Source organism: Equus przewalskii, chromosome 31 (assembly GCF_037783145.1).
Source record: "Equus przewalskii isolate Varuska chromosome 31, EquPr2, whole genome shotgun sequence".
Lineage (NCBI taxonomy): Eukaryota > Metazoa > Chordata > Mammalia > Perissodactyla > Equidae > Equus > Equus przewalskii.
The window spans coordinates 2,455,169-2,483,154 of record NC_091861.1 but is presented as its reverse complement, the minus strand read 5'-3'; the positions used below and the strand labels follow the sequence as shown (position 1 = coordinate 2,483,154).

General features: G+C 41.8%; 1 protein-coding gene and 1 long non-coding RNA gene across 6 annotated transcripts in view; one reads left to right on the top strand and one right to left on the bottom strand.

The window, feature by feature from the left end:
• Positions 1-2,545, bottom strand: part of PLD5 (phospholipase D family member 5) — a 352,559-nt gene extending 350,014 nt beyond the window's left edge. For 2 of the 5 annotated variants that reach the window (XM_070602574.1, XM_070602575.1), the window contains exon 1: positions 1,986-2,545. In XM_070602574.1, the coding sequence (XP_070458675.1) occupies positions 1,986-2,174 (189 nt within the window). In that variant the 5' untranslated portion in view covers positions 2,175-2,545. The remainder of the gene's footprint in view (positions 1-1,985) is intronic. The other 3 variants (XM_070602582.1, XM_070602577.1, XM_070602579.1) reach the window with 3 other exon arrangements.
• LOC139080685 (uncharacterized) lies at positions 935-24,095 on the top strand. Its single transcript, XR_011535389.1, has 2 exons — positions 935-1,841; positions 21,826-24,095. It is a non-coding gene; the product is annotated as an uncharacterized lncRNA (long non-coding RNA).
• The last annotated feature ends 3,891 nt before the right edge of the window (positions 24,096-27,986 follow it).

Below are 27,986 nucleotides of genomic sequence, written 5' to 3'. Positions count from 1 at the left end.
AGATGTTTCAATGGAGTAAGAGATTATCACAAAAAATGTCCTTGGAAGCAAAGCCCCCTTTCTAAGTGAAAGCAAGTACAGACGAAAACATCAGAACAGAATACATGCCTCCTGAAATGTATTTGAGAAAGCAAACAAAAGTGCTAAGTTGATTTAAATAACAAATGAAGTGACTGGGGTTTTTTTAATGAATACAATGCTCTCTTTTGAAGCATCTGAGTGAAGAAAGCATAGATCTTCACATGCTTTCAAACAACCAGATCTTCCATCCCTAACCCTCAGGAGGGGCTGAGCATCCTCTACTGGTCCAGAAAGGTGAGGCTGCCATGCCACCCTGCTATGACTTGATACTTTCCATGAAAACCTACCAGTGAGAAACGCTTTAAGCAGAATGCATGCAGTGTCTGTGACTCAAGAAGACACAGTCATAGAAGGCTGCACTATTGATTTTCAGTAAGAGGATAAAGGAAATAGATCAGCCAAAAGCACAAGTTGAAAATGAACACACATTCAGAGTGAAACTGAAATGAAGATACATTCTATCACCATTCTAAGGCTAGACCATTCTCACCGTACTAAAATCAGATAACATCAAGAGCCAAATTACATACAAATTTGCCCCTGCCTTGAACTAATAGCACTCCTGTTCCTTCACTAATTCTGGAGCTTGCATTTTCAAGTGGAGACTGCTGCTGCTCAAACAACTTGCCATCCTAGAAATCTCCTTCAGTTACTTCCATGGTCTTAAGGATCTGAGGCATCCCTTAGACATTAGGAAACGGCTCTCCAAACACAAGACATAGCCTGTTCCCCAACTCTAAGCTTTAAACTGGAGCTTCCACTGATTTAATCAGGCCCTCAGGGAGAAGGCACAGACCTTCCTTTCAGATTAACAGAAATACCCCTTTGAAGGCTGGTAGTTGCCGCAAAGCCCAGGAGAAGAGGAGAAGCAAATGGGCGGCAGATGGGGTTCAGGTGGGTGCAGCGGTAGGAGATGTGTGAGTTCCATAAGTTCTTGTTATTATCCTTCTATCATAACTGGCAAAGTGACCCAAATACCAGGGAACCTCCACATTCCATTAACACTCAATTTGGATTATGCAGCTCCGCGGGAAGAAACAGCATCCTCTCCTTAGCTAGCTGTGCTGCACTCTTGAGATGATTCTGTTTCATTTTAACATTTAACATAAATCACAGTGATTTGCTGATGGGTCAGATTTGAAACTGTGGATCCACTAAACGCCTTTTGAGGGGGACTTTTTCCTTCCTGGATCTGGAGCCTTTTAGGGGCTGGGCCCCAGAGCCAACAACGCTTCGCGTGAAGCCCGAACTCTCTCGGAGTGGAGGTCCCCGCTAGACAGCCCACCCCTCCGGAGGCGGGTTCCTGGGGAGCAGGGCGATCTGCTCTTTCTCTGGCCTGTCTCCTTGCAACGCGCAAATCTCTCCCTAGTTGGGCTCAAGCAGAGAGGATCGCCAGCGGCTCATCCCAGAGGACACTCTGCAGAAAACTCTAACGGCTGTGCGCGGGCCCAGGCTGGGTCGCCAGCGGTGACAACTTGATGGATTCTTTAATTTGTTAGTTTCTGGACACAGTAAAACAGCCCCAAAGACCCGGGCAAACGGCCCTCTAAAGCCCATGACCATGCGACGCCAGCTTCCTCGGACGATGCTTGTGGCAGTTCACTTTCTGCTCACCTCGCACAGCAACCCCAAGAACACCGTGCACGTGAACCCTACAGCAGGAAGTCCGCGGGGAGGTCGAGGCGCACAGGGGCCAGGCAGCGCCCAGAGGGGAACCTCCCCTCCCCTCCGCCCCCCTCCCCTCCGCCCGGTCATCTACGGTAAGAAAGTGCAGAAGGAGAAGCCTGCGCCCCGGGTCGGACTGGGCACGCGGCCGCCCGGGCCCCGCGCGCTCGGGCCGCCCCGGTTGGGGGGCGTGCGTGCGGCAGGTGCGGGGCCGAGGCCCGGGAGCGAGCCGCCCTTACGTGCTCCAGCTTGTCTTTCCTCCGGAGCCAGACGCTGGCGCTGTAGTCCTGCTGCTTGACGCTGCTGTAGAAGTTCGCGCCCACTCGGGTCAGGCTCGGCGAGGGCTCCTTGGGGCGGCTTTTGAGCCTCATCTGCTCGAAGCCCTCGTGGGGGGAGGCCGAGAGCCACTCGTGCTGCCGGATCTCCATCCTGACATGACCAGGCGGCGGCCGGCGCGCGGGGAGCGGGCACGGAGGGCGCGCGGGAGGCCGAGCAGGAGCCGGAGCCGTGGAGGAGCGCGCGGCCGGGCGGGAGGGGGCGGGCGCGGGAGGAGAGGGGCCGAGGGGGGAGGGCGAGGGCAGGGAGGGGAGGGAAGGGCTGCGGGGGGAAGAGGCAGAGAGGGGCGGGGCGGGGGGCTCGCAGGCACGCTGGGCTGAGCCTGCCCCGAGGCAGGAGCGCCCGGGGCGGCGGCGTGGCCGCGACGTCGCCCGGCGGCTGCGGTCCCGAGCGGGCGCTCCGCTCGCCGGCTCCTTGCGGCACCGACGGGGACGCGGGCCGGCCCGGGGCGGGCGCGCGGGGAGCGGCGGGGGGGCGCGGTGGGAGGGGCCGCCGCCGGCCCAGCCAGCCCGCGCCGCGCCTCGCCCGCAGGTTGCTGCAGTGAGGAGCCGCCGCCCCTCCCCGCGCGGCCGGCCGGCTGGGGCTACCGCCCCGCCTCCCCTCCGCCGGGCCGGCGACTCGCGTCTTCGCTTAAGAGCGCACAGCAGGTGGAGAAGCGAGCGCCGTCTCGGCGCCTCCCGCCTCCCGCTCGCGGAGCGCGGGGAGGGATCCGGGGAGAGATGCTCCGGCACCACCTCCGCCCCTCCCCCTCCCCTCTCCCCCTCCCCCTCTCCGCCTGCAGCTCCCCCTTGCCCCGCCGCCGACGCACTCCGAATTTGCCTCCGGTGACTCTGAAAGTTCAATAACTTCCCGCCTCAGGAGCCCATCTGTCCCACCCCAGGGGATTTAGAGCATAGGGTCCCCAGCAACCCCTGAAAAGGGCCCCAAGGACGTGTGTCCTCTCGAGTCTCGCTGCCTTCCTCCGAGGGGGTAGCGACACACGTCCTCCCGAGTGCGGTGGCGGGCGGGCAAGCTTGCTGGACCCGCCGCTCCCAGCCCGCCGCGTCCACTTGGAGCAAGGCTCCCAGCGCCGCCCCCGCCCCGCATCCTGGGAGAGCGAGTCCACATCTCTCTCGACAAACGCGCAGCCTAGACTCCGTCCAGGAGGTGTGTGGGGCCTGAGCGCTGTGCGCTTCCTTCTCTTCTCTGTCCCTAGGCTTCCAGGGCCAGGTTTTCCTCCCACAAGGGGTTTTCTTTTCTCTTCCAGGCCCCGTCTTAAAACAGCCAGGCATGATGATTTTTATTCTCATTTTTTAGAATAGGCATGTTAATAATTAAATCCTGAATTTCTTTATCTTTTGCTGTCTTTGGAGTCAGCACATGAAAACCTTTTTTGGCTTTACCGAAAAGCTAAATAACAACTAGTGTTAAGGGTTTCTCAGGCCCATTTGCAAGCTTGGGAAGTGTGTGAAAGCTGGAGACATAGGCTGGCGATTTCAAAGGGAGCCACAGAGTAAACGGATCTCCCCGTTCCCCAGAACTGTCCCACTTGCATGAGGGTTTCAAAGAAAGAAATTCGGGGTTGGAATCTCATGAAGTTTTGTGAGGGCAAGGACTGTGTGCTGTTTAGGATTTCCAAGGTATTGTAATAATAGTTGAAGTGAAATCCTATGAGCAGTCAATCTGGGGAGAAAGCAACTTAAATACAAACACACACACAATTTTGGCTATTCTAGATTGGTTTCCTTAGGAGCTGAATTGTATTGTGTAATATATAGCCTAGCCAGGGGGTCATCGCTAAACCTCACAGTTATTCTTCAAGATAAAGGTTATTAACCCCACTTTCCAGGTGAGGCAACTGAGACTCAAGCGGAGATTACACTTGACAGCAAGGATTTGAGCCAGAATTAAACAACTGCTAACGCTGCACATTCCACTGTCTTGTCTCATTTTTCGCTGTTTCGGTTTAGCTTTCACTGCTTTTGCTGTTTTTTTTTTAATGTAAATGCAGAATTTACATGACTACAGTTATATAGCTTTTCTAATGTTGGTGTTAGAAAGCCCTGACTGCCTTTCTGCAAAGGACGCCTGCTTTTTGCTCTGTAAGATTACACTGTAGGTCGTGTGATGTAGCCAAACCTTGACAAGTGACAGATACCCAATTCAGAGTCATAATGAAGTGTTCCACTGCAGCAGAATTTAAACAAATGGTTCCATATCAAGTCAGGTTGAATAGATGTTTTTTTAACTAAACCTTTTAGGGGAAAACACTGTAGTAGATGCTACCATCTCCATTTTTTTGCAAGAAGTAGACTGGTAGCATACATGTTACAGACAAACTGAATTGAGCATTATAATCAATTCATAGATAATGTTTGTTATGATCGAAAATGTCAGACAAAACATAAATTTGTACTGTTTTATATTTAATCTACTTAGTGTATAGTACCAGACTTTTAAATGAACTCAAGTTCAAATAAACCTTAGTGCAACCATATTCACAATTTTTTTCTGTCTTGGATCCTGTCCAAGTTCATTGTTTATGCCAGTAATATGGAACTTGCTTGTTGACCTTCAAAAGAACATTTTGTATGAAATTGAACTCAATTCAAACTGTTGTAGAGAAGAAAATAATATTTCAGAAGATGGCCAATTACAATATGTGAATCTTGCACCAAAAATACTATTGAAATGTATAAATATTATTGAATTTATAAATTAACTCCCATAGCACTTTTTCCTGTACATTTTCTCAGCCCTTACATTTTCTGAGTGCAGCATAGGCGGCTTCTAGCTCAATGGCTTCTTGGAAACCAGGGCCGTGCCTCCTCCTTTACTGTGCTAACACTCACCTCACATTTTTGCTTCTTTGTCTTCAAGAGCACTGGACTTGACATTCACATATCTAGATTTTGGTACCAGCTCCTTGAATTACTAAGTTGTGACTTTCTTGGTTTTCATTTGACTTCAATAGGCTTCAAGTTCAGCTAGTAAGTGGAGAACCATCATTGCTACCTCCAGTAATTGCCACAGGGATAAAATGATATAATACGTGAGGAAACACTGTGTAGAGTGCTGTGTTACTGTTATTAGAATATTCAGGCACAGGAATGTTCTTTACGTTATTTATGTTATAATGATATTTACGTTCTTTATGTTATAATGATGTTATCATTTTCATCGGTAGTTATATCACTTAATCTTGATTGCTTGTAATTAATTATAGAAACTGCACTCAGCCACGAATTTGCATCTCATTAATGTTTATATTTATTCTAGAAATAGTTTACCTAAGTCACCATTGGTATTTTATACAATACTTTCAAACTATATAGAATTTTCAAGTAAAACGTATATGAGCCATTGATATCTGTTGATTTCAAACCTAAACTTAGCAGGTGCAATTGGCCAGACGTTGTTAACATTGTTTGACTTAGGCATTTTGCATGGGTATAAAACCTAAGGCCAGAGTAGGGTGATAGTATCAAGAAGTAGCTGGGAGTATTTTAGTAAACCTTTCATAACAATAATAGTACCTTGCATTTCCATAATATTTACATTTCTAGCATGTTTCGATACCCTTTATCACATTTACTTCATGGAAAAATTATTGGAAAGGAGTCTTGGTAGTTGCCACCATCTCTCTGTTTTGAAAGGAGGAAACTGAAGCTCAGGGAGGATGAATGACCTGCTCAAAGCCATGGGTCCAATAAATCACAGGATCTGGTCTACCAGCCGGGTTCATCGACTCTAAATAAAGCATTTATTTTTATCACATCAGATTTTAAAAAGTCTCATATGAATACTTCTTAGTACTTAGGCATCTTATTTTTCATGTGTTGACCTTTACTAAGTATTACCAGATTTTAGTAAAGTTTGCTTGCTGATGAATAAAACATTTCAATCATTAGACCTTCTTTGGTAATGTGCATGTCCTCCCTAACTATGTTCACACTATGGAGGACAATAGTAAAACAATGACCAAAAAAATTCCTCTGTTCTTTGTTGTCAAAAAGTAGATCCAAAAAAAAAAAAAAAAAAGTAGATCCAGCAGCTTAAGATAGCCCTTACTTTTTTTTTATTTTTTAGAGCAGTTTTAGTTTCACAGCAAAATTTAGATGAAAGTGCAAAAATTTCCCGTATCCCCCTGCTCCACATATGTTTAGCCTCCCACATTATCAACATCACTCGCCAGAGTGGTACCTTTGTTACAATTGATGAACCTACATTGACACATCATCATGCCCCAAAGCCCATAGTATACCTTAGGCTTCATTTTTTGTGTTGTACATTCTCTGGGTTTGGACAAATGTATAAAGACACGTATCCATCATTACAGTATCACACAGAGTATTTTCACTGCCCTAAACATCCCCCGTGCTCCTCCTATTCTCCTTTTTGCCCCCTTGCCTGGCCCTCACCCCCAGCAACCACTGATCTTTTTACTGTCTCCATAGTTTTGCCTTTTCTGGAATGTCCTATAGTTGGAATCATATAGTACACAGCCGTTTCAGATTGGTTTCTTTCACTTGAGTAATATACATTTAAGTTTCCTTCATGTCTTTTTATGGCTTAATAACACATTTCTTTTTAGCACTGCATAATGTTCTATTGTCTGGATGTACTACAGCTTATTTATCATTCACCTACTGAGGGGCATCTTGGTTGCTTCCAAGACGCACTGATGGGCAATGATGAATAAAGATGCTATAAACATGTGCAGGTTTTTTTGTGGACATAAGTTTTCAACTCCTTTGGGTAAATACCAAGGAGTATTAGATAGCATTACTTTTTGCAATACATATGTTAATTATGAGATTATTTTTGTAGAAAATTTGAATAATACCATTAGAACAAAATTAAAGTGATCCTAGATTTAACATGTTTCCTGAAAGGAGATACAAGCATTAATATTGTACATTACTCTCTGAGAAGCGTCTTTTATACTATACTATTTTCTTTAGCCATGTAGTTATTATTGATTAGTTAAAAAATGGCAATGAGGATTTTTTAAACATTATGTTAAATTATTAACAAAGTGGATTTATCCAGTACAAGAACAATTCTCATTTTTTGAGTACCTATTCGGTGCTGGTCACTGTGTTGGTCCATCATCAAAGGCATCATAGCGTATGTTTCTCACAAAACCCATGCAAAGTAAACATAACCATCTCCGTGTTACAGATGAGGAAACAAAGACCCAGGAAGACTAATTTTCCCAACAGATGCAGCTAACAGGAGGCAACACTGGCTGAAACTCTGGTGGCTCAACTCACAAAGCCTTACACAGCACAAACGTGCCTGGCCTTGCTGGGGCTCTTTGCATCTCTGCTAGGCTGAGAGCCTCACAGTGCCCTGGAGAGATGATAGTGAGGACGGAGAAGGCGACTGGCCCCCAGGATGGGACCCTAGTAGAGTGAGTTTACACTGTTATACAGAGGCTCCTGTTTTATTTGCACAAGGAGAACCAAATCAAATGGCACTGGGATATTCTGAGAGTTAGAAAACTTGGTCTGGTGCCAGCTCAGTTGACACCAACCAACCAACAGTGGGGACTTAATCAAACTTTGCCTAACTGGATCTGTCAGGGTGCTCTGATCTAGTCACAAAGTTGGGCTTTGCAGCAGCACTGGACAGATCTATCACATTACACATCTGATTGGTTGTGTCAAAAGAATTAACCAATATCGACACTGAGAAAAAAAATAGAGAGGATAATTGAAATGATTAACTGGATACTTAGTATTACAACTAAAAGCATATGGTAGGAAAAGAATCTGAATTATCTAAACTCACAGTGTGAATGGATTAAATTATCAGACAATTGCTTAAATTGTCATTTCATTTGGCCTTCATGCCCACAACCTTGGAATGGTGAATTAATACTTCAATATTACCCTAATAGTCTAAATTTCACTATGATTACCTGGGACAATCTTTTATGTATCTGTCACAGTATCCAGTAATAGGTATGTCAAACTCAACAAACAAAAGGGAAATATCTGATGATAATTTAAGCCACACCACAATTCTCACTCATCCCTAGAGCCTTAAAACTGAAATCTAACATTAGATCAACTGATGTGAGAATGATGTGTATTTACTGCATTTGGGCCCCCATGAAGAATGGACTTGACTGTGTGCTTTCCTATATTTTTATTCCACACTGGTAGTGGTCGTCACTTCTTTTACTTTTGGTTCTTTTTAGGAACCCATCGTTGTTATTGAGACCAACAATATGGAATTAGTAAATGTCATAAAACTACTTGGACACCTCTGACATCTCCCATGTGTTCACCTGTGCTAAGAGGAATTTAGGAATTTACTGACTTCGTAGATCTTCCGTGTTCCTGACAATTAGAGCGACTGTTTTGTGCATTAAGTCATTTAAACAAATATAAGCTCATGTGTACCATCTCAGTGCTTGTCCAAGTTCACTGTTGATAGCTTCTGTATGTTGCATAATATCTTTTGAAGGTAGGATATAACATAAGTTCCCAACAATAAAATTCAGAAAGCTCAGAGCTAATGTTTATGCTCAGTTGCTGAAGCTTTCATTGGTCTTAGGTTTCCTAGGCCAATGACATCCTTCTCCCTCCTATTATGTGGTTCTAGTTCTTTGCCTTTGTCTTAATGATGTTACTTTTCTTTGTTTTTTGTTAATGGCTTTGTTAAATGTAAGCAGAGTATAAATGATAGATGAAGAATTAGTTAATCTGTTATGAACCAAGACTGCTTGTCAACATATCATCCTGGTGGATTGGTTCAAGTTATAAAATCTACTAAATTGATATCCAGGGATGGACAGAGCATATTAAATATCTTCCATTTCCTTCTTTTAACATTTCTATTCTAATTACACTCAAGCCATGCCTATTCTTTCCAAAAGCATTCATTTTAGCAACTGATGTGTGCTAGGCCATGGAGACACAAGATAAATAAAACAAACCAAGATCAAAAATTATTTAAGCTTGATCTGGTTGGAGAAGCAAACAGGTGAATGTTGTAACACAGTTACAACTGCCAGGGAACCAACCTGGGGTAGAGGGTAAGCTGGGAGAAAGATGCTGGAGAAAATGACCCTAATGGGGATAAGATTCTAAAAAGAAAATGTGGTTACACATTTAGATGATCTCAGCAAGGAGACAGCATTCGGCTTTGCTAAGTTGAACTCAGAATTTCAACTTGACAAACATGTATTGAGTTTCTAGTATGTCCTTAGAGTTTGAGAAGCACCACGAGGATTTAAAGTTCTGAGAACTCAAAACACCATGACATAAATTAATTCACAATCTGAAAAATAGACAAGCTCTAATAAAACCACAAATAAAATGATTATAATCAAATGTTAAGAAATGACCAAATGTCAAGAAAATAAATGCTGAATCAATAGTTCCCAAGTGAGGCAGCATTTTATGCTGTTGAAAAATAGCCGTTCCCAGAGCTTGGGCTATACAACCTGGTTTGCAAAATCAGGTCCAAGTGGTTGGAAAAAGCCAGAAGGTTGTCGACAGGAAGCTGGTTTTTTGACTTAACAGAGTTAAACATAAAATAACAGGCCTTTTTTAGAAGAGAGATACTAATTTATTTGATGTAGCTAAGGTGTCACTGTGGAATAAGATGCTTAGGGCATCTTCCGAAAGCTAACTAGCTGAGTCTGATCCTCCCTGGACCTAGGCTTATAATTTGGTAGTATTACCAGCTGCAGAATCATGTGCACTCCGCAGGCTTCAATGTCTATTAGGAATGGACCTGTGAGGAATATATTATAGTTAACGTCGTAGTGACAGGTGCATGCAATTTCCTCCCTTTTAATCCTGTTAGTGAATTGCCCAGTTATTTATTTGACTACTATAGATGCATCAATTATAATTCTAATCTAATAAATCATCAGTGTACTTAGGATTATTCCAAATGATTGTGTAAGTAGAATTTTATTGACAGAAAAATATTGGATTATTACAAACTATTTGCTAACATCTATGGTTACCCTTGGATATGTACACTTCCTTAAGTTTGAACAGAGGATCTCAAAGCTGAGGCACACACTATGAGGGAAAGGCCATCAAAGCTTTTAGGTTCTCCAAGAAGGAAGCTCCGAACTTAGGCTCATCAGAGGTCACCGTGTTCACCCACCCGCAAGTGCTGGAGGAGGGAAGCCCTAAGTTTCAGCAGAGGAACTGAAGTCGCAGGAGGGTAGGCGAACCCCACGGGGTAGTAATGCTGTAACTAGAAAACCTGGCCAAGGAGGCCATTAGCGTGCAGGAGAGACGAAAGGACTCACACCTTTCCAGACCAGAAACGGAGGGGAGGACAGGCAACAAGGTAACAAAATCAAGGATCAGCAACTACACAAGAATCTGCCTAGCAAATGAGGAGAAAAACTGGTTTTGCTAGTAAACGGGTCTAGTAAAATGACTGTAAATTGTCATGAAACAGTTTAGACAAAGATATGGTTACAACAAGCCAACTGAAGTTGAAAGAATCATTGCTTCCATGTATAACATGTATAATTTTATTATGGGAAATAAAATGGTATGTGATTTATAGAAACTCTCTTTGTGATTCACCCTGTCACACTCCTCGTTTGTGAGAAGAGACGAAAACATCGCTTTCGGTACCTTCTCTGTCCCCTGAGAGATCCTTGCCTGGCAAAACCCACAGGGGCTATTCTGGAGGAAGCAAGTCTGAAGGCTTTCTCCGTGCCAGGCACTGTGCTAAGAGCTTGGTGTACATTCTCATTTAATCCTCACAGCAGTCTACTTTTATCTCCATTTCATGATCTAGAAACTGTGGCCTCAAGAGGTTAAGTGAATTAAACATGTGAGAGTCAGTGACAGAACTTGGAATCTGTCACCCCAGGGCTGGTTTCAAAACCCAGGTTCTTAACTCGTATTCTATTGTAATCGGTTCATTAAATGAGCAGAAAGCAGCTGTGCACTTTCTCCCTGTTAAACTCAGGCTGTGGATTTGTTCTGTCTCTGCACATGGAGGACATTTCTGGCATGTTTCATAGTTTGTTTCCTTTGTTGTCGTTTTTTAATTTTAAGGAGATTCAGTCGAGGAATCACATAACTCCAAGTCTGCATGCTATTGAAAGGCCCTCCCCTCTCCCTGGAAACCTGCAGCGCCAGAGGGAGGCAGCCCCATCTCCTCTGCCACTTGCCAGCTGCTGCTTTGGGCCCCTCCAGATCAGGTGTAGGATAAAGAGTGTTGCAGGTTGGGTTCCCCAGGAAGCCGACTCTGAGCTGAAGATTAATATGCAAGGAGTGCTTTGATCAACACCTGTGGAAGAAAGGGGGCAATGGGAGAAGCTGATCAATCCCAACAAAGCCTTCAAATGACCCCACAGAGAGCCCTGGAGCTTGGGTGGCCCTTCAGAATTGGCCTGAGTTGGAGCCAGGGGCTGGGAATTCATTCATACCCTACGTGGATCAGTCATTGACTGGGCTGCTCCCCCTGGAAAGAGCTGTGACCTTGGGCAAGGCAGTTCTCTTCAGGTGAGGCAATCCCCAAAGAGAGCTGACAGCTGAGGGCCATCATCAGGCAGCACTCCTGAAAGCTGTGGGGAGAGCCTTTCTTTTCTGAAGAGGGATCTCCGGCGTACCACAATATCCAGCACAGGGTACAAGGGTCAGCGGGAAGAAAAGTCTTCCTGACCACATGGTCACCTGGCCCTGATGCTCTTAGAGAATAGCAGATACTGAATGCTGATTGTTTTCCTCTCATGGGGGTACGTCTGAGGGTTCTCTGAAGATCTTCTCGTCACTAAGGACCTTTCTCCTGTAGTCCTTCTTAGTTGGCCATGTGCACTCTTCCCTCTCAGCACCCTTCCATTCTGGTTTCCTCAGTCCATCCCTCTGCTGTCACTTTGCCTTCCAACCAGGCTTCTTGGGTAGAGCTTTCAAAGACGATCGAGGCCAGAAAACCCTCCACTTCAAGCCCATAAGATGAGACATCCTTGTCCCTCAACTCTAGACACACAGACCTTTTCAGTGTTGCCCTGACTTTGTGTTCTCCAAGAGGAAGCCATGCCCTTCCAACTCTAGCCTTTCCCAGGAAGGGACTAGGTCCAAGGTCCAGTGTCCCCCAAACTCCTGGGGTCACCCCTGAAGCTTCCAAACTGGTTCTCTGGAAGACCCCTCACTTGGCTTGAGGTGACTGGAGAAAATATCCCTTCCCTCGATAAATCCTCACCACCTGGCTCATTAACCTGTCAATGAATTTTCTCCCCTTTCTGGTCTAGTTTAGGAGTAGATGATGGGCCAATCAGGAGGAATTGTTTTTGAAGTAGGCTGTTGCGAGGCTGGTCTAGCACCTTGGGAGCACTTGGCATCTATGGTATTATTCTCAATCAATGTCTTTGTTGACGTTCTAAGACATTAAGGCAGCCTTTAGCATGCGGTCTCATTAGACTGCATCACACTTATCTGTCCACACTGGCCTGAAAACCTCTTTGGCCCTAATGCATGGAAGAGTGTTTAAAGGTCACCCATTGGAAGGAAGGAAGGCAGGTGTACATGGTGAGTAAGCAGAGAAAATATATCCCCAACAGGCATATTTTCTTCCAAGTGCTAGCCCTGCCAAGCCTGGTGTTATATGCCATGACCAACAGGATCTTGCCAAATAGTGACTGAGAAGGCATGACCCAAAGGCTCCATGCTGAATGTATTCCATCTGCACTGTGCCATCACTTATTTGATTTAGAATGGACCCCAGCTGTCAAAGACTCTCCCAAATTGCTTATTTGCTTAAAACGCAGGTCTGACAGAAGTTCCTGCAAACACGCTTCAGCCAACTACTGGCCTTGAATATTGGGTTTGAGAAATTAATCCCTACCTAGTCTTTATGTTATGTATCTCAAATGGTTTCACATTTTTATGATCCATTAACTCAATACACACAAAAAAAGTATCTATTTTTCTAAGAAACTATGTCCAAATGTTCTGATAGTGATATTTTCAGCTTAACAAAGTGAAGAGCTTGGACTTTGTGTGGCATAAACATGTGTGCTGTCATATCAGTCAGGCTGCATTCCCCTCCAGTGTCTCCTTTTGGAATGAACTTGGTTGTGTTCTCATCTTTTTCATTTGAATCCACGAAGGACTGCTTTCATTTTCTGGCCAGGAGTTGCCTCATCCTAGATATCTTGTGTAAGCTGAGGTAAAGGTGACAGCCATGCAAGCATCCCTTATGGGGGGGCAGAAACAGAGAGCCCATCTGTTCCGCAATAAGATGATCAGAGATTTGTATATGATGGGTCCCCCACAATCTATGTGTTGAATACTTCTACCTTCTTATCCATTTGAAATAACATTCCCTTTATTTTTACATGTCACACTTTGAAGACGAGAGCCTGAGCAATCTCCCTGACCAAGATATTTATGTTTTCTTCTCCCCTGATGGTTTGCCCCCAACCATCTGGGCCATGCCTTCACTTAGGCATTTTGAGAGCGGTTGAGATCTGTTCTGTATTTTCCCCAGCTGTGACAACCAATTTTCACAAGGTTACACAGTCTGTCTGAGGGCAGTATAATCAACACCATAACCCTGTTCAGATACATAAATCTTAAAATATACTAGCAGGGGTGTCAGTCCACTAGGTGGTGAGGGCAAAATGGCTTTGAATACCAAGTGCCTATTACTATAACCAAGGAGTACCTGTGTTTTTGCAGTCCTCATTCAATTCTAATAACTCCTCTGGGGCTTAGCGGAGAATCCGTTCAGTTCTCACAATGTGAATCAGTGTGTTAAGAACACCGAAGGCATTGCCCCTAGTCTTCTGACTTAAGCAGGTATAAAGTCAAGGAGGATATTGGACAACATCTTCTATATATTAGAAAAGTCTTTAAATGAAGTACAAGACATATTGTATTATAATCATCATTAGAAATAACATGGATAATAATACCATACATTGGAATAGTACTTTAGATTGTAAAATGATCTTTTATACATCTGTTCACAATGCATAGCTGGGCAGCTCCATGAGATATGATAGAAAGCTCTCTCCTCAAGAGTAATAAATGAATTATTGGGCAGAAAATGTAGGGGCAACTAGCTCCACCATGTGCCACTGACAAAATGTCTGACTGCCACTGACCCCATCCACTGAGAGTCCCAAAGAATCCAAACCTGAGCAGGGGAAACCCAGTTTCTGTCCTATTGTGGCCTTTCTTTCATCCAGCAGCAGGCAGTATTCAATTTGTTGACCAAAGTTTCCTTTTGTTACATCAGCCTTGCTTACAAATGAACAAATGTGAATTTTTATTGATCCCTTCATTTCTTTGGCCAGCAAGAATTAAGTAAGGAGGTATGCACAACCAATCCAGGCTAACATATCCATAGGGTCAAGAAACAAGTGGTTTGCACTTGCAAAATATTCTAAAAAATAAAACCAAAGAGCAATGATAGTCACAAGTGCTACCACATTCAAGTAATATCTGCCATCTAGAAGTCACAGAAAAGCAGACGCCATCTTCTGCCTGCTCCTCTAGCACAGGCAGAGGAGGAGAAGCAGCAGAGGAGATCTCTCTGTGCGATAGCCAAATGATTGAGTCCAGGTGGTAAAGCTGGAATGCTTTATCACTCGGCTATTTATTTATTCATTTACTTAGGAAGAAAATTTTTACTGAGCAGCTACTCTGTGCAAGATCCCAAGGATCCCATGATGCTTTAAGGCACAAGAAAGCATTGCCAAAGAAAGTTTGGGAATTCTCTCCTGTGCCTCTATCCGCTTCCTGTTATTATATTTTTTTAAAAGTATGAACTGGCCAGGAAGAGAAAGAAGAGTGAATACTGCTATTTGTGCTCTTGGAAGGGAAGGATTTTTATTGTTCCCGTGGAGTGCAATAAAATTATCTAAACCAAGAATGTACCCAATAACTGGTACAATAAAATGGCTAATAAAGTGACTATTCTATTTCCATGCTTATGGAGGCAGTACTGGGAGATGCAGGATTGTGAATTTTCCTCCCTCAGAATGTGATAGAGAATGAAGGAACGTAATGACATCACTGTCTTAGGAAGACATTGAGAACCTTAGGAAGTGCAGCCACTGCTTCGCTGCCCTGGCCCCCGCCATGCACCTTCGTCCTCTGCCTGTGCCGCATTCTTTCTCTCAAGAGCTGGAGAGCTCTGGGCAGAGGGTTAGCTCTCTTCACGTCCCCACTGTACCTCGTGTGCTCCTAGCACTAAGAAAGGAGACAACAATCATCATGAGAGCCAACACGCTGAAACAGAGAGGGAAGGGACGCTTCACGGCTGACGGGATTGGTGGAAAGCGCAATACTTTCATTTTCAATAGCCACATAAATCATGACTCAATGTGAAGGTAAGTTACTGCTGTATATCCTATTCCCTAGAAAAGGTAAACCTGCAGGAGGAGGAGAAGAGAGAAAACAGTGAGAAGAGCAGGCGATTTTCCCAATTGATATCACATGATGTTTTATATTATGTTGTGATGGCCGAAGGGAGTGATACATTCCGTTTCTACTTCCTAGAAATAGCTCAGAGGATTAGGATGGCTGCCTAAGGGTGAAAGACTCAGGAACAAAGACCATGTACCTGGGACGAGCTTATCACTTGAAAGATGCTCAGTCTTCTCTTTCTTCCATCCTTTCTACCTCCCTTCCTACCTTCCTTCCTTCTTTCCGTCCATCTGTCTTATCTTCCTTCCTTCCTTCCTTCTTTCCTCCCTTCTTCCTTCTCTCCCTCCCTCCCTTCCTCCCCTTTCCCTCTCTCTCCTTTTATTTTTTATATTATTAGAACTGGTCTAGGAATCTGTGGATTTTAAACCTCAAGTCTTGCAATGTTTCCTTAAAGTACTAAAGCATAGAACTTAGAATAATTTTCAAAGGCATTCTTTCCTTTCGTTCATAAATCATTTCTGTTCACTCGCCTCTGCCTGTCTTCCCATCCGTTTCTGCAGACCTCCTATGCGGTAATTTGGACTCCATGGGCAGACTATCCAGGGAAAAGGAGATGAAGTTATTTTAAGAGACTGAACAAAAATCCTCTGGTAAAAATACTTCAAAAGGGATTTCCTGCTAGATTATAGTGCTTCCTTCCCAGAGTCCCCTGGGAATAAAAATGACACCTAAGAAATTACCATCATTTACGAAAAGAGGCTACCCAAGCATCTAATTTTATGACTTTCCAGGAAAACACAGAACAATGTGTGAATATAGGCAGTGTGAAGTCAGCTTTGAGTGGTAGCACTTATTTTTAGTATCAGTCATAGTGGACTAGGACTTACTTGGACAGGAAGTATATATTAAAAATTCAACACTCACGTGATGATATCAGAGTACGTAACTCATTTATCTTAGTTTGGATGTAATAGTTTGCCAAGTCAGGACTCAATCATAAAGAATATTAGAGGGCTAAGTTTTACTTGTAGAATCTTATTCACTTAGTTTGGTACATAAGCAGTGTCAGGCTGGAGCCGGCACCTCCAGGCTTGTGACGGCCAGTTCAGTGACTTCAGGCTGATAACTTGAAATCAGCAATGATGGGAGTATTTACACCATGAAAGTAAACAAACACTACTAATCAGAGCTCCCCCGCACCACCTCCCTCCTCCAGGAGCTGGTTGTTAAACATTCACCAGACATCACTGCATATAGGACAAAAAACAAGAGAAAATATGGCTCATTTTCCTACATCATTACAATGCAACAGTCCTATTTCATCAAAATATTAGTTCGTATTTTGAATAGATGTGGCTAAAAACTGGCACATTGTTTATCTGGCTAAAAGGTTTGCTCCTGTTAAAAATGAACAAGAGAACAGTCACTCTCTGGAATATTATCCTGTTGATAAGGATATTAAGTAGCCGTGGAATCTACCTTGCCTATCCCTATGTCAGGGGAGTCAGTAAAAGGGAGGAGGAAATCTAATGGTTTCAGCCAGCATCACCTTTGCTTGCTGAGAGCTGATGTTAGGCACCGCATGCTCAGGTTCCCATCCCTGTGTGTACACAAGATGCCTTTTCTCAAGACCCTGTGTCACTACATTGCACGGTTAGCTCCATACTATTTGCACCTTTGTTTTTATCACTTCCACTTTCTTTGAAAATAAACTCAGAGACTCACAGATGCCACCTCTGTCCTGCTAAGATATAACACATTAACTATCTCCAGCCATGCCCCTGGACTCCAATCTTTTAGCTTTCTTCCATGAAAATCTGAAGGCATTTGGAAATAATAGAGACAAAAGATCAGAATCTTGGGATGGAATGGCCAAAATAGATGAATCAGAATTCACCAGAGCTTTAAGAATTAGCCATAACAAAACAAAAACATATAATTGTATTTGGCTTCCAAGAGTTAAACAAATTGCCCTCAGAGGGAGAGACTAGGAAGGCTGAGGGCAGGTGATGGTGTGGAGGCCACAGAGGGACCCGCGATCAAGGCTTATTTGACCCAGAGGCAGTTTTCAGTAGAGGGAAACCTGATGTTGCACATACACTTTGTCTCAAGCTCGACAAGCAGCCCTCCTCCAGGCAAATCCCACTGGAAACAAGTGCGAGCAGCGTGTCTTCACAGATGGCTCCCGAAGCCCGTCTCCAGCTCAGGCATCATCAGTCATTGTAGTGGGGAGTTTGGGACTTGTTTTATGCGCAAGAACAAAAGGATTTTTTTTTCAATTGTGCAAACCTGAGCCTGGAAATTCAAGGACAGGGAAATGGCTCTCATCTAGTGCCCTCCTTTATATAAGACCTGCATCTTTCCTTTTTTTCTCATTTGTCTCCTCAGGTTGATGCTTAGCATATGCCATCTTGCGTAGATTCTTGTATCTATCTTACCTGGTGTGTGCATGTGAGGGGAGGGGCTGTGTCATTCATTTTATATCCCCGGTGGCACTAGCATAGGATCCTACTGGGTGCTCATAAACAGTGCTAACTCAATCTTCTTTTTACCTTGTTTTGCAGACCTTTATCCATCTATTATTCATTTGATAAGTATATTAAGCACATGGAACTAGAGTTAGGTCTGTTTATGCATTGAATTCGATAAATTATTCTGCTATGGGTCCCCTGAAAATTTTTAGTTTTCAGAAAAGAGTTTACTTATTATTTAGTTTATTATATGTATTATATAGTTTATTATTGTCTTAAGTTCCTAGCACTCTGCTTGTTATATAGTTGATTCTCAACAAATGTTCATCTCTTTCCATTCCCCTGATGGACTCAAATTATTCAATGGAGGTTGCTCTCTGGTTTCAGGTGTTCTCCGGCCGTCTTAGCAGCTGTGTCCACAGGCAGGCTACGCAGAAGATGCTGAGCCCACACGCACCCCACACCTCTGCCGCCCTCACCTCCACCAGCACTTGTTCAGGCCCATGTATAGCTCCAGCGTGGGGGCAGCATAGTGTGAAGGCTGGATCACGGGCTCTGGGGTCAAATGACCTTGTTTGCACTGAGTTTCTGTCACTAATGTTTAAAAAATGATTAAAGAAGACAATTCAGGTGATACAAACAAACTTTATTTAACCCTTCATCAAGTGGCCAGTCTCCTTTTGGAGAACTGCAAAATGGGGTGGGAGGCAGGAAGCTTTTATAGGATAAAGAATAAAGAAGAAGGAAGAGAAAAGAGAAAAGATCTGCTTGGCTGGAGACACATAGTCTGCCTTGTTTGGTGCGAGAAGGCCCAGAGTTGGCCCGGCCTTTGGAAACTGGTTGACTGGCTGTACCGTGTCTCTGGTCAAGGGGAGCATTTACAGGGACACTAAGTGGTCTGAGTTTTGGTTTGCTGGCGTGGCACCACTGAAGGAGCAGTTCCCTTTTGGGCCTAGAAAATTATTTTAATACTAATTCATTTTACTTTCAACAAGTTATTTACCTCTCTCAGCCTCAGTTTCCTCGTCTTTAAATGAGAATAACTAACAGGGTGGGTGAAGGGTGAAAATAGATGATGTAGATAAAAGCCTTAACTTCATTATAAATGGTGATTGTTGTTAGCATTATTTTTAGAAAGTTTCTCTGAGCAGCCACCTCACTGAGGATGGCCCATTTTCCTGTCCCCTCACCTTTGTGCTCCAGAGGAGAAAGGGATAAGTGGGGCGATGGGGTTGGGGGTTCAGTCGAAAATCTAGGGCATTCAAAATTTGAATTCAAAATCTTGTTGATGTTTGTGTCCTGTGCCCCCTTCCTGGTTCTAAGAGACCCCTCTGCCTTGGAATTTACTTCTTTCTCTGTCTAATGACCAGTTCCCCACCCTACATCCCCCCATACACACACCCAGGTCACCCAACCCAGTTCCATTCCTATCCTCACAGTTCTATAAAAATACCTCTGCCATCCTTCCATGAAATATCTGCTTTATCCACCTCTGACAATCTCCAAATGTGTATCTGCCACCCTCTCAGCTAAGCTTCGGTACCCAGAAGTCTCCTGGATCAGCGTGGGGGACAGGTGGATCTGGAGAAGTGGAAAATAGGCCTCACTTCCAGTGGACTTCAACAGGCCATGGTAACTACTTAGCTTTCTCCCTTAGAAATAATCTCGGTGAGTAGAAGGCGCAGGGAGACAGTCTTCAGCTTGATATAAGGGAGACATTTCTACGTTCAAAGATGGAACTTTTTGGCGGGAGAGGTAGTAAATTCCAGAACACTGAAAACACTGAAGCACAGGCTGAGAGACTGCTGTTGGACAGACTTAATATTGGGAGGAGAAGTCAGCGAGATGACCAAACCCAAGACACCATGATTATATTAAAATTTCATGTTATTTTGGCATTGTGATTATTATAATGTTTTAAAGTTCAAAAATTTTAGACAAAAGTGGGACAAATTTGTCACACACACATGCACACACACACACACACACACACACACTTTATCCGCACTTGGAACTCCTGCAGATTGCATAAGGATGCAATGGAAAAACTGCAGTGACATCAGGGCCTTCCAATTTTATTTTCACAAAGAGCATTCCAAAACAATCAAGGCAAACTCAGAGATTAACTACAGTTCTTCATTTAGTTAATCCTCTTTATCACGCACAAAGCAGTTCTGCCACTTCCTCTGGAGACTCAGCAGGGACATTTGTTAATAAAAATCTACTTTGCATGTTCCTGTTGCATAAGTCCATTGCTGTAGGCCAACTTGGTTTGAATGACAGGAATCTGGGCAAGTTGTGAATAGACCCAACAAATTGAAACACTCTTACCTGGGAGAAAATAGAAATCCCAATGTTGAGTGCATATTTGGAATCAGGCTGGTCTCCTGGGAATAGCAGAGATGCTTGATTGCTATGTCTTCAATTTAAAATCCATCTTTCATTTGACACTTGAATCTTTATTCCCAGGGCCTCTCAGTTCTTCTACAATTTTCATGCAAAATATGATTCAGCAAGACTCGTTGCATTCTTGCTAGGTACAAGGCACTATGGTAGGCCTTGGGGGAAAGAGAGAAGAATCAGAAATAGAAAGTTGAGTAAGATATGGTTCCTGCCTAAAGGAATTTAAAACCTACTGGGAGAGGAAGTAATGGCTAATACTGTCAGCTACGTTATTGAGTTATTTTATTGATTTAACATACTTTAACCAAGAAGTGGAAAGAAAAGACCATTGAAGAGAAATTTCTTAAGGGAGGAGACTGGAAGGAATGACATCAAAATGCTAATGGTCGTTGTGTTAGGGCTCTGAGATTCAAAGTGATTCGTTTTTCTTTTGCTGTTTCCACATTTTCTTCAGTAAGGTTATAATTCTTTATCATGAGTGAAAATACGTGCAAATTTTAACATCCTTCTAGAGAATTTTCTTGCTCCCTAAAAACATAGCTATCATGTCTTTAGTATAAGAATTTGCTTTGAGAGACAAGGAAATATAAAGTTGAAATCAATATCAATATAAATAGAATTTATAAAAATGGTGGCCTCCACATGGTTCTATAGGTATATACATACATATTTGCATATCTAATCGGATACGTAGTGCATACAAAACACACATATTCATTTCACACAAACGTATGTTTATGCACATACATATATATACATATATATATTCATTGCCAACTCTAGAATGTTCATGAACCAGTGATGGGTGTTTTGGTTTCTGTTCCTTGGCTCTTCTATTGTTCTAATGACAGGAAAGACAGAAAGTGACCAAATCCCACCTTCCACTTTTATTAAACTAGCAGCTGCAGTGGGGAGTAAAGGACTCCTGACCGGCCAGCCTTAGCAGGGTTCAGATCCTGATTCTGTTGCTCATTACTTCCCTCCTCTGTGTGTGGAGGTGTCGCAGCCCCCTGCCTGAACATTCTCTGGAGGAATGGCGGGGTCAGTGAGATTCTTGCCGATACCAGTAAAGGCCCATGAGTCGCCTCTGGAGGAATGGCGGGGTCAGTGAGATTCTTGCCGATACCAGTAAAGGCCCATGAGTCGCCTCGGTTAAGAATGGAAGGAAAAAATGGAGAAGAAGCACTTTGATCTCCGTTGACCTTAGACAAAGTCTTTGAATCTTGTCAATCCCCTGCTCAAGCCTGTCATAGATGAAGACTGTGACCCACATGCTCCAACTCCAAACACCGTGCTGTTCACTGCCCTCCGACCCTCCACTACCCATCGATTTCCTCTACCTACTTTATAGAGGGTGTTTCCATGACACAATTACCCCCAAAATTGGACAGAGACAAATAATAGCTACCGAAAAGAAGTATTTTTCAAAGGTCTACCATGGGCAAAGTCCTTACCTACATCATTTTATTTAACACTCAAGAGAATCCTTGTAATTAGCTATTATTTTCTTTATTTTGCAGATGTGGAAATACAGTTTGGAGAACCAAGTCACCTGCTCAAGGAGAGCTACTTCATGAGCGAAAGAACTCGTGTGTCAATCTGACACTTTGCTGCATTCCAGAAGAACCAAGACTGACCCCGTGGAGAAAAACGATGCCACAGTTGGCTGGCTTTAGGGCTCAAGGAAGGCTCTGCCATAGTTTGATCTGATTTTCCCTTTGCCAAAGGACCTTTATTTCAAGACAAGGAGATAAATCTACTTCTGGTGTCGCTCTGGCCATGCTTATCAGCACAGCGAGAGAAAGGAGCAGGGCTGAGAGGAAGGGGACACCTTTACAAAATTTTAGCCTTTGGATAACAAGAACCAAAACTTCAGTTATTGGATACAGATCTTTGCGTAAAGTTAGTAAAGTCCCTTTTGAGAGCTATCCTTGACCAAGTTCTTAAAGGTTTGTCTTTGCTCCAGCGACTTCAAATCCAAGTCTCCTGGCTTTAATACGCTCTAATCCTTCTCTTCCATTTGCATGAGAACCTATTGAGACCGAGGTTATTGCAAATCTCAAAACAGAACATTAACTCATATAAAATTACTTTGAAAATTTAAAAGATAGGGGAGGACATAGGAGAATGAAATTGCAGGAGTGAAAACAAAAAGAAGTCAACATCTATAACCCTTTACGTAACATGGGCTTATGAGTTACTGGCCCGATCATTTACTCTCTCAGTGTTAAGGGAGGCTGCTTCAAGTACAGAGGCAAAGACTGCATAAATCTCCGTGGAGAAGGTCAGTGGGGAGCCACAGGGACCCTGCAGTGAACACTGCCCCACCCTCACCCTAAGGCGGTCATTGGAGGCTGGGTCAGTCCCGGTGGAGGCTGCATCTCCAGGCAGTGATCATCATTAGAGGCCACACTTCTGTGCCTAATCCCTTTGGTACTTATCCCATGAGCAATAGATCCCCAAATGTGCAAGGGTCACCTACTCTGGATGATTGCATTACCATTTAAGTCATATTGTACTGAGTTCAGGGTCCCTCTTGCTGCTAACCAAATCATTTAAGTACTCAAGCTGGCTCAGAACCTGCAGGGAGTAAAATTTCTGGAATATGAGGCCTTGGAGATATAAGGGACTGGGACTGAAAACCACATCCCAGTGCTATAAGAATTATGAACCGCTTACCTTATATGGAATATCTCTAGGGTCATTTCCATTACACGGAATTTGTTAGCCTATAAATTGAAATGACCAAAGCCTGAGACGTTTTTTCTTCTCTTATCTTTCCACCCCTTCTTGGGTATATTGGTGGAAATAATGAGATTAGCCAGGTCCTAAATGTCATGGTGGAAAATTTGCAACCTTATCCAACATTCTGATTATTCCCTTTATCCCACAACTGAAGAGAACCCAGACCTCATTATCCTCCCTTGGACATAAAGAAACTTTTCATTTCCCTTCTTGTCAATTTCATATTGGTAAATGTAAGTTTCACTCTGAACCAGGTAGTTGATAGTCAATAAGTATACTATAATTTGTGAGGTAATCATAGTGGAAAAGACTATAAAAGCACTAACCTTTAAAGTTTAATTTTTAGTAAAAAAACAAAATCTATTGTTTGAGTCAAAATATTATATTTGGGTATAATTTTTTTTTAACTTGAAAATATGTCATATAGAGAGAGCATGATATAAAATGTCTATGTATATTTAAAGAATAAAAAATTAAGCAAATCCCCATGTAACCACTATCCATGTTACCAAACAGAACATTGCTCACGTGTGTTCCCCAAGCAGATTGCATCCCTTCTCCAACCCAAGACAGCCATATCCCGGATTCTGTGATCTCATTCCTCTGCTTCCCTCTACAGTCTCATTGGCCTATCTATGTATGCTCACACAAATATTGTTCAGTTATGTGCATTTATGAACTGACTTGCTTCCTCCTTCATCGCTGTGTTTGTGAGATTCACCCCTGCTCACTTAGCTTGCTGCCGTCTCTCCATTTGCGCTGCTTAGCATATCCCATTGTACGAGTTTATCACTATTTCTTTACTCAGTCCTCTGTGTTAGACATTTGCTTCTTTTCAGTTTGTATCTGCATAATAGAGTGAATGAAAACACAGAAAGGTAAACCAGAAGTAGTGAAATGAGTTACCCACGGGTAGGTAGGAAGTGGTTGCGGGTGAAAGAAGACTTCTCTTAGTACACATTTTTTAAACATATTTTTCACTTTTGAACTATGTTAACATGTTACATATTCAAGCAATAAAAAATTCAACAAGAAATAAAAATAATTTTAAAAAACCTAAAATTTCATATCAATAGGAACAAATGAACCTAACTGTATCAATTTTTAATACTCAGAAGGAAACTATTAATCCAAGTAACTTTTAAACCAATGTTCTGATGTATGCTCACTGATGACACATTCTAAGGACAAAAGAAGCACAGTGAGGGGCTGGCCTGCCGCCGAGAGGTTAAATTTGCGCTCCACTTCCGCGGCCCAGGATTTCGCTCGTTGGGATCCTGGCAGCAGACATGGCACCGCTCCTCAAGCCATGATGAGGTGGCGTCCCACATAACAGAGCCAGAAGGACCTACAGCTACAATAAATGGCTATGTACCAGGGGGCTTTGGGAAGAAAAATTTAAAAAAAAGAAAAAAGGAAGATTGGCAAGAATTGTTAGCTCAGGTGCCAATCTTTTTTAAAAAAGAAAAAAGAAGTACAGTGAAATTCCCATTGCTGTTTCAATTGAGGGACATTGCATTGAATTCATACATACATTTGAGGAGCCGTCTTTAAAATATTGTCTTCCTATATAAACTCATAGCATATTTATTTATTTATGATGTTAATAAAGCATTGCAATTTTATCTTTATGAGAGGTATATATTTTATCAGACTTATCCATGGCTACTTCATATCTTTGCTGCTACTGTAAACAGTATCTTTTCTAGCCATTTTTTATTACTAGCATAGGGAAATGCAATGCACTTTGTATATTGATTATGTATTATATATGTGCCAAATTTTCTTATTAAATCTAATAATTTACAGATTATTTGGGATGCTCTGTGCATAATCAGATCATTTCTGATTTTTATACCTTGTTTTCCTTCTTCACCAATTGTACTGACTGACTAGGACCCCCTGTGTAGTGGTAAATGATGTTGGGCATTCTGGTCTGGTCTCTGATCTCAATGGGAGTGTTATCAGTGCTTCACCATTAACTGCAATGCTTTCTGCAGGTTTATTTTATGTAACTTTTATTGCATTATGGAACTTCCCACTTGTTCATAATTTTTAAGAATATTTTAAATCACAAGTGGACAGTGGATATTCTTTAGCCATCTTTCTCCATTTATTGAGATTCATTTATTTTCCTTTATTTAGATAATGTGGTGATTTAGGTTAATTTATTTGTTATTGTTAATAAACCTTACATTCCTATTATAAAACAAATGTCATTACATTACATATTTTACACATTGTTGGATTTGGCCATTTTCATTTATTATGATGATTTTTTCATCATCATAGTAAGATTGGTCTGTAATTTCTCTTTCCCGTATTTCTTCAGGTTTTTGGTACTGAGTTTAGTCCAGTCTCATTAAATGAGTTTTCTCATTTCTCATTAAATGTTTTCCTCCTTTTCTATTTTATGCAAGAGTTTGTACAAGATTGGAATTACAATCTTTTTAACTGTAGACCTTACTGGTAAAGCCATATAGTGGTAGATATTTCTTTGTGGTCATATTTTTGATTACTAAGTCAATTTCGTTAGAGATTATAGAATTTATAAGGTTTCTATTTCTTTTTGTTGTCAGTTTTGTGTTTTTCTAAGATCTATCCATTTCATTTAAGGATATTGGCATACAATTGTTCATAATATCCTCTTCCATCTTTTTAAAGTCTGCAACATCTATAATTTTGTATCATCTTTCACTCCAAATACTGTTTATTTGTGGATTCTCTCTTTTATTTTCGACTAGAGTTACCAGGAGTTGTTTCAAAAAAACAACTTTTACCTTGTTGTATTCATTGATTTTAATTTTATTTTCTATTTTATTACTTTCTGCATTTATCTTTGTTATTTGCTTCCTTCTATTTTATTTTGATTTTTCTCTGCTATTTTTTTCCCTAACTCCTGGAGTTGAATGCTTATCTCGTTACTTTTCATCCTTTCCTCCTTTGTGTTATTAGTGTTTAAGGCCATACATTTCTTTTTTCATACTGCTTTACCTGTATCCTACATACATTGACAACAATACTTTCATTATTGTTTACTTTTAAATATATCCTGATTTGCATTAAGATTTTTTTCTTTCACCAGTTTATAGGTGTACTTCTTAATTGTCAGAATGTTACTTCTGAATTGGTTTCTGATTCAACTTCATTGTACTGAGATATTAGGAGATATTTATTTCAGTCCTCTGAAATTTGTGAGATATTAAATTTATGGTCCACTATATGGCTAATTTTTGTAATGCTCTGTGTATATTTGGAAAGAATATATATTCAGCAATTTTGCAGTGCAAAATCTATGTATGTATAGTAGGTCTAGTTTCTTAATCTGTTGTCTAAATACTCCGTATCTTTCCTGATGTTTGGTTTGCTTGTTTTATCAATTAATGAAAGTAATGTACTAAAAATATTCCACCATGTGGTAGATTTTCATATTTCTTCTTGTAGTGTTTTTTCGATTCATAACTGTTTTTCACTGAGATACAATTGACATTATATTAGTTTCACGTGTACACACAATGATTTGATACACATAAGTATATAATGTGAAATGACCACTACAATAAATCTAGTTAACGTCCATCACCACACGTAGGTACAAGTTTTTTTTCATGTGATGAGAACTTTTACAAACTACTCACTTGACAACTTTCAAATATACAGTACAGTATGTTTAACTAGAGCCACCATGCTGTACATTACATCCCCAGGACTGACTTACTTCATAACTTGCTGTTTGTACCTTTTGACCACCTTTACCTATTTTGCCTAACCTCTACCCCAACTTTTGGCAACTACCAATCTTTTGTCTGTATCTATGAGTTCAATTTTGGGGGCTTTTTTTAGATTTCACATATAAGTGAGATCATACGGTATTTGTCTTTCTCTGTCTGACTTATTTCACTTAGCATAATCTTCTCAAGATCCATCCATTGTCATCCTGCAAACGGTGGGATTTTCTTCTGTTTCATGGCTGAATAATACTCCATTGTGTGTGTGTGTGTGTGTGTGTGTGTGTGTTGCATACCCATATATATACTACATCTTCTTATCCAGTCACCCATTGATGGACACTTAGGTGGCTTCCATGTCTTAACTATTGTAAATAATGCTTCAATGAACATGGGAGTGAAGATAGATATTTTTTCAAGTTTGTTTTCTTTGAATAAATACCCAGAAGTAGAATTGCTGGATCATATGGTAGTTCTATTTTTAATTTTTTGAGGAACCTCCATACTGTTTTCCATACTGGCTTCACCAATTTATGTTTCCTACCAACAGTGCACAAGGGTTTCCTTTTCTCCACATCCTTAACACTTGTTATTTCTTCTCTTTTTGATAGTCACCATTCTAACAGGTGTGAGATAATATCTCATTGTGATTTTGATTTGCATTTCCTGTTGATTAGTGATGTTGAGTATCTTTCATGTGTCTGTTGGCCATTCTTTGGAAAAATGTCTATTCAGATCTTCCACCCATTTTTTAATTGGATTGTTGGGGTTTTTTTGCTATTGAGCTGTGGGTTTTCCTTATATATTTTGGATCTTAACCCTTTAATCAGAATATGGTTTCAAATATTTTCTCCCATGCAGTAGGTTGTCTTTTCATTTTGTTGATGGTTTCCTTTGCTGTGCAGAAGCTTTTTAGTTTGACGTAGTCTTGCTTGTTTATTTTTATTTTTATTGCCTTTGCTTTTGATGTCAAGTCCAAAAAATCAGGACGAAGACCAATGTCAAGGAGCTTATTGCCTATGTTTTCCTCTAGGAGTTTTATGGTTTCTTAGGTTCAAGTCTTTAATCCGTTTTGAATTGATTTTTGTGTATGGTATAAGTTTCATTCTTTGGCACCTTTGTCATAAATTAATTGACCATATGCATGTGGGTTTATTTCTGGGCTCTCCCTTCTGTTCCATTGATCTGTGTGTCTGTTTTTATGACAA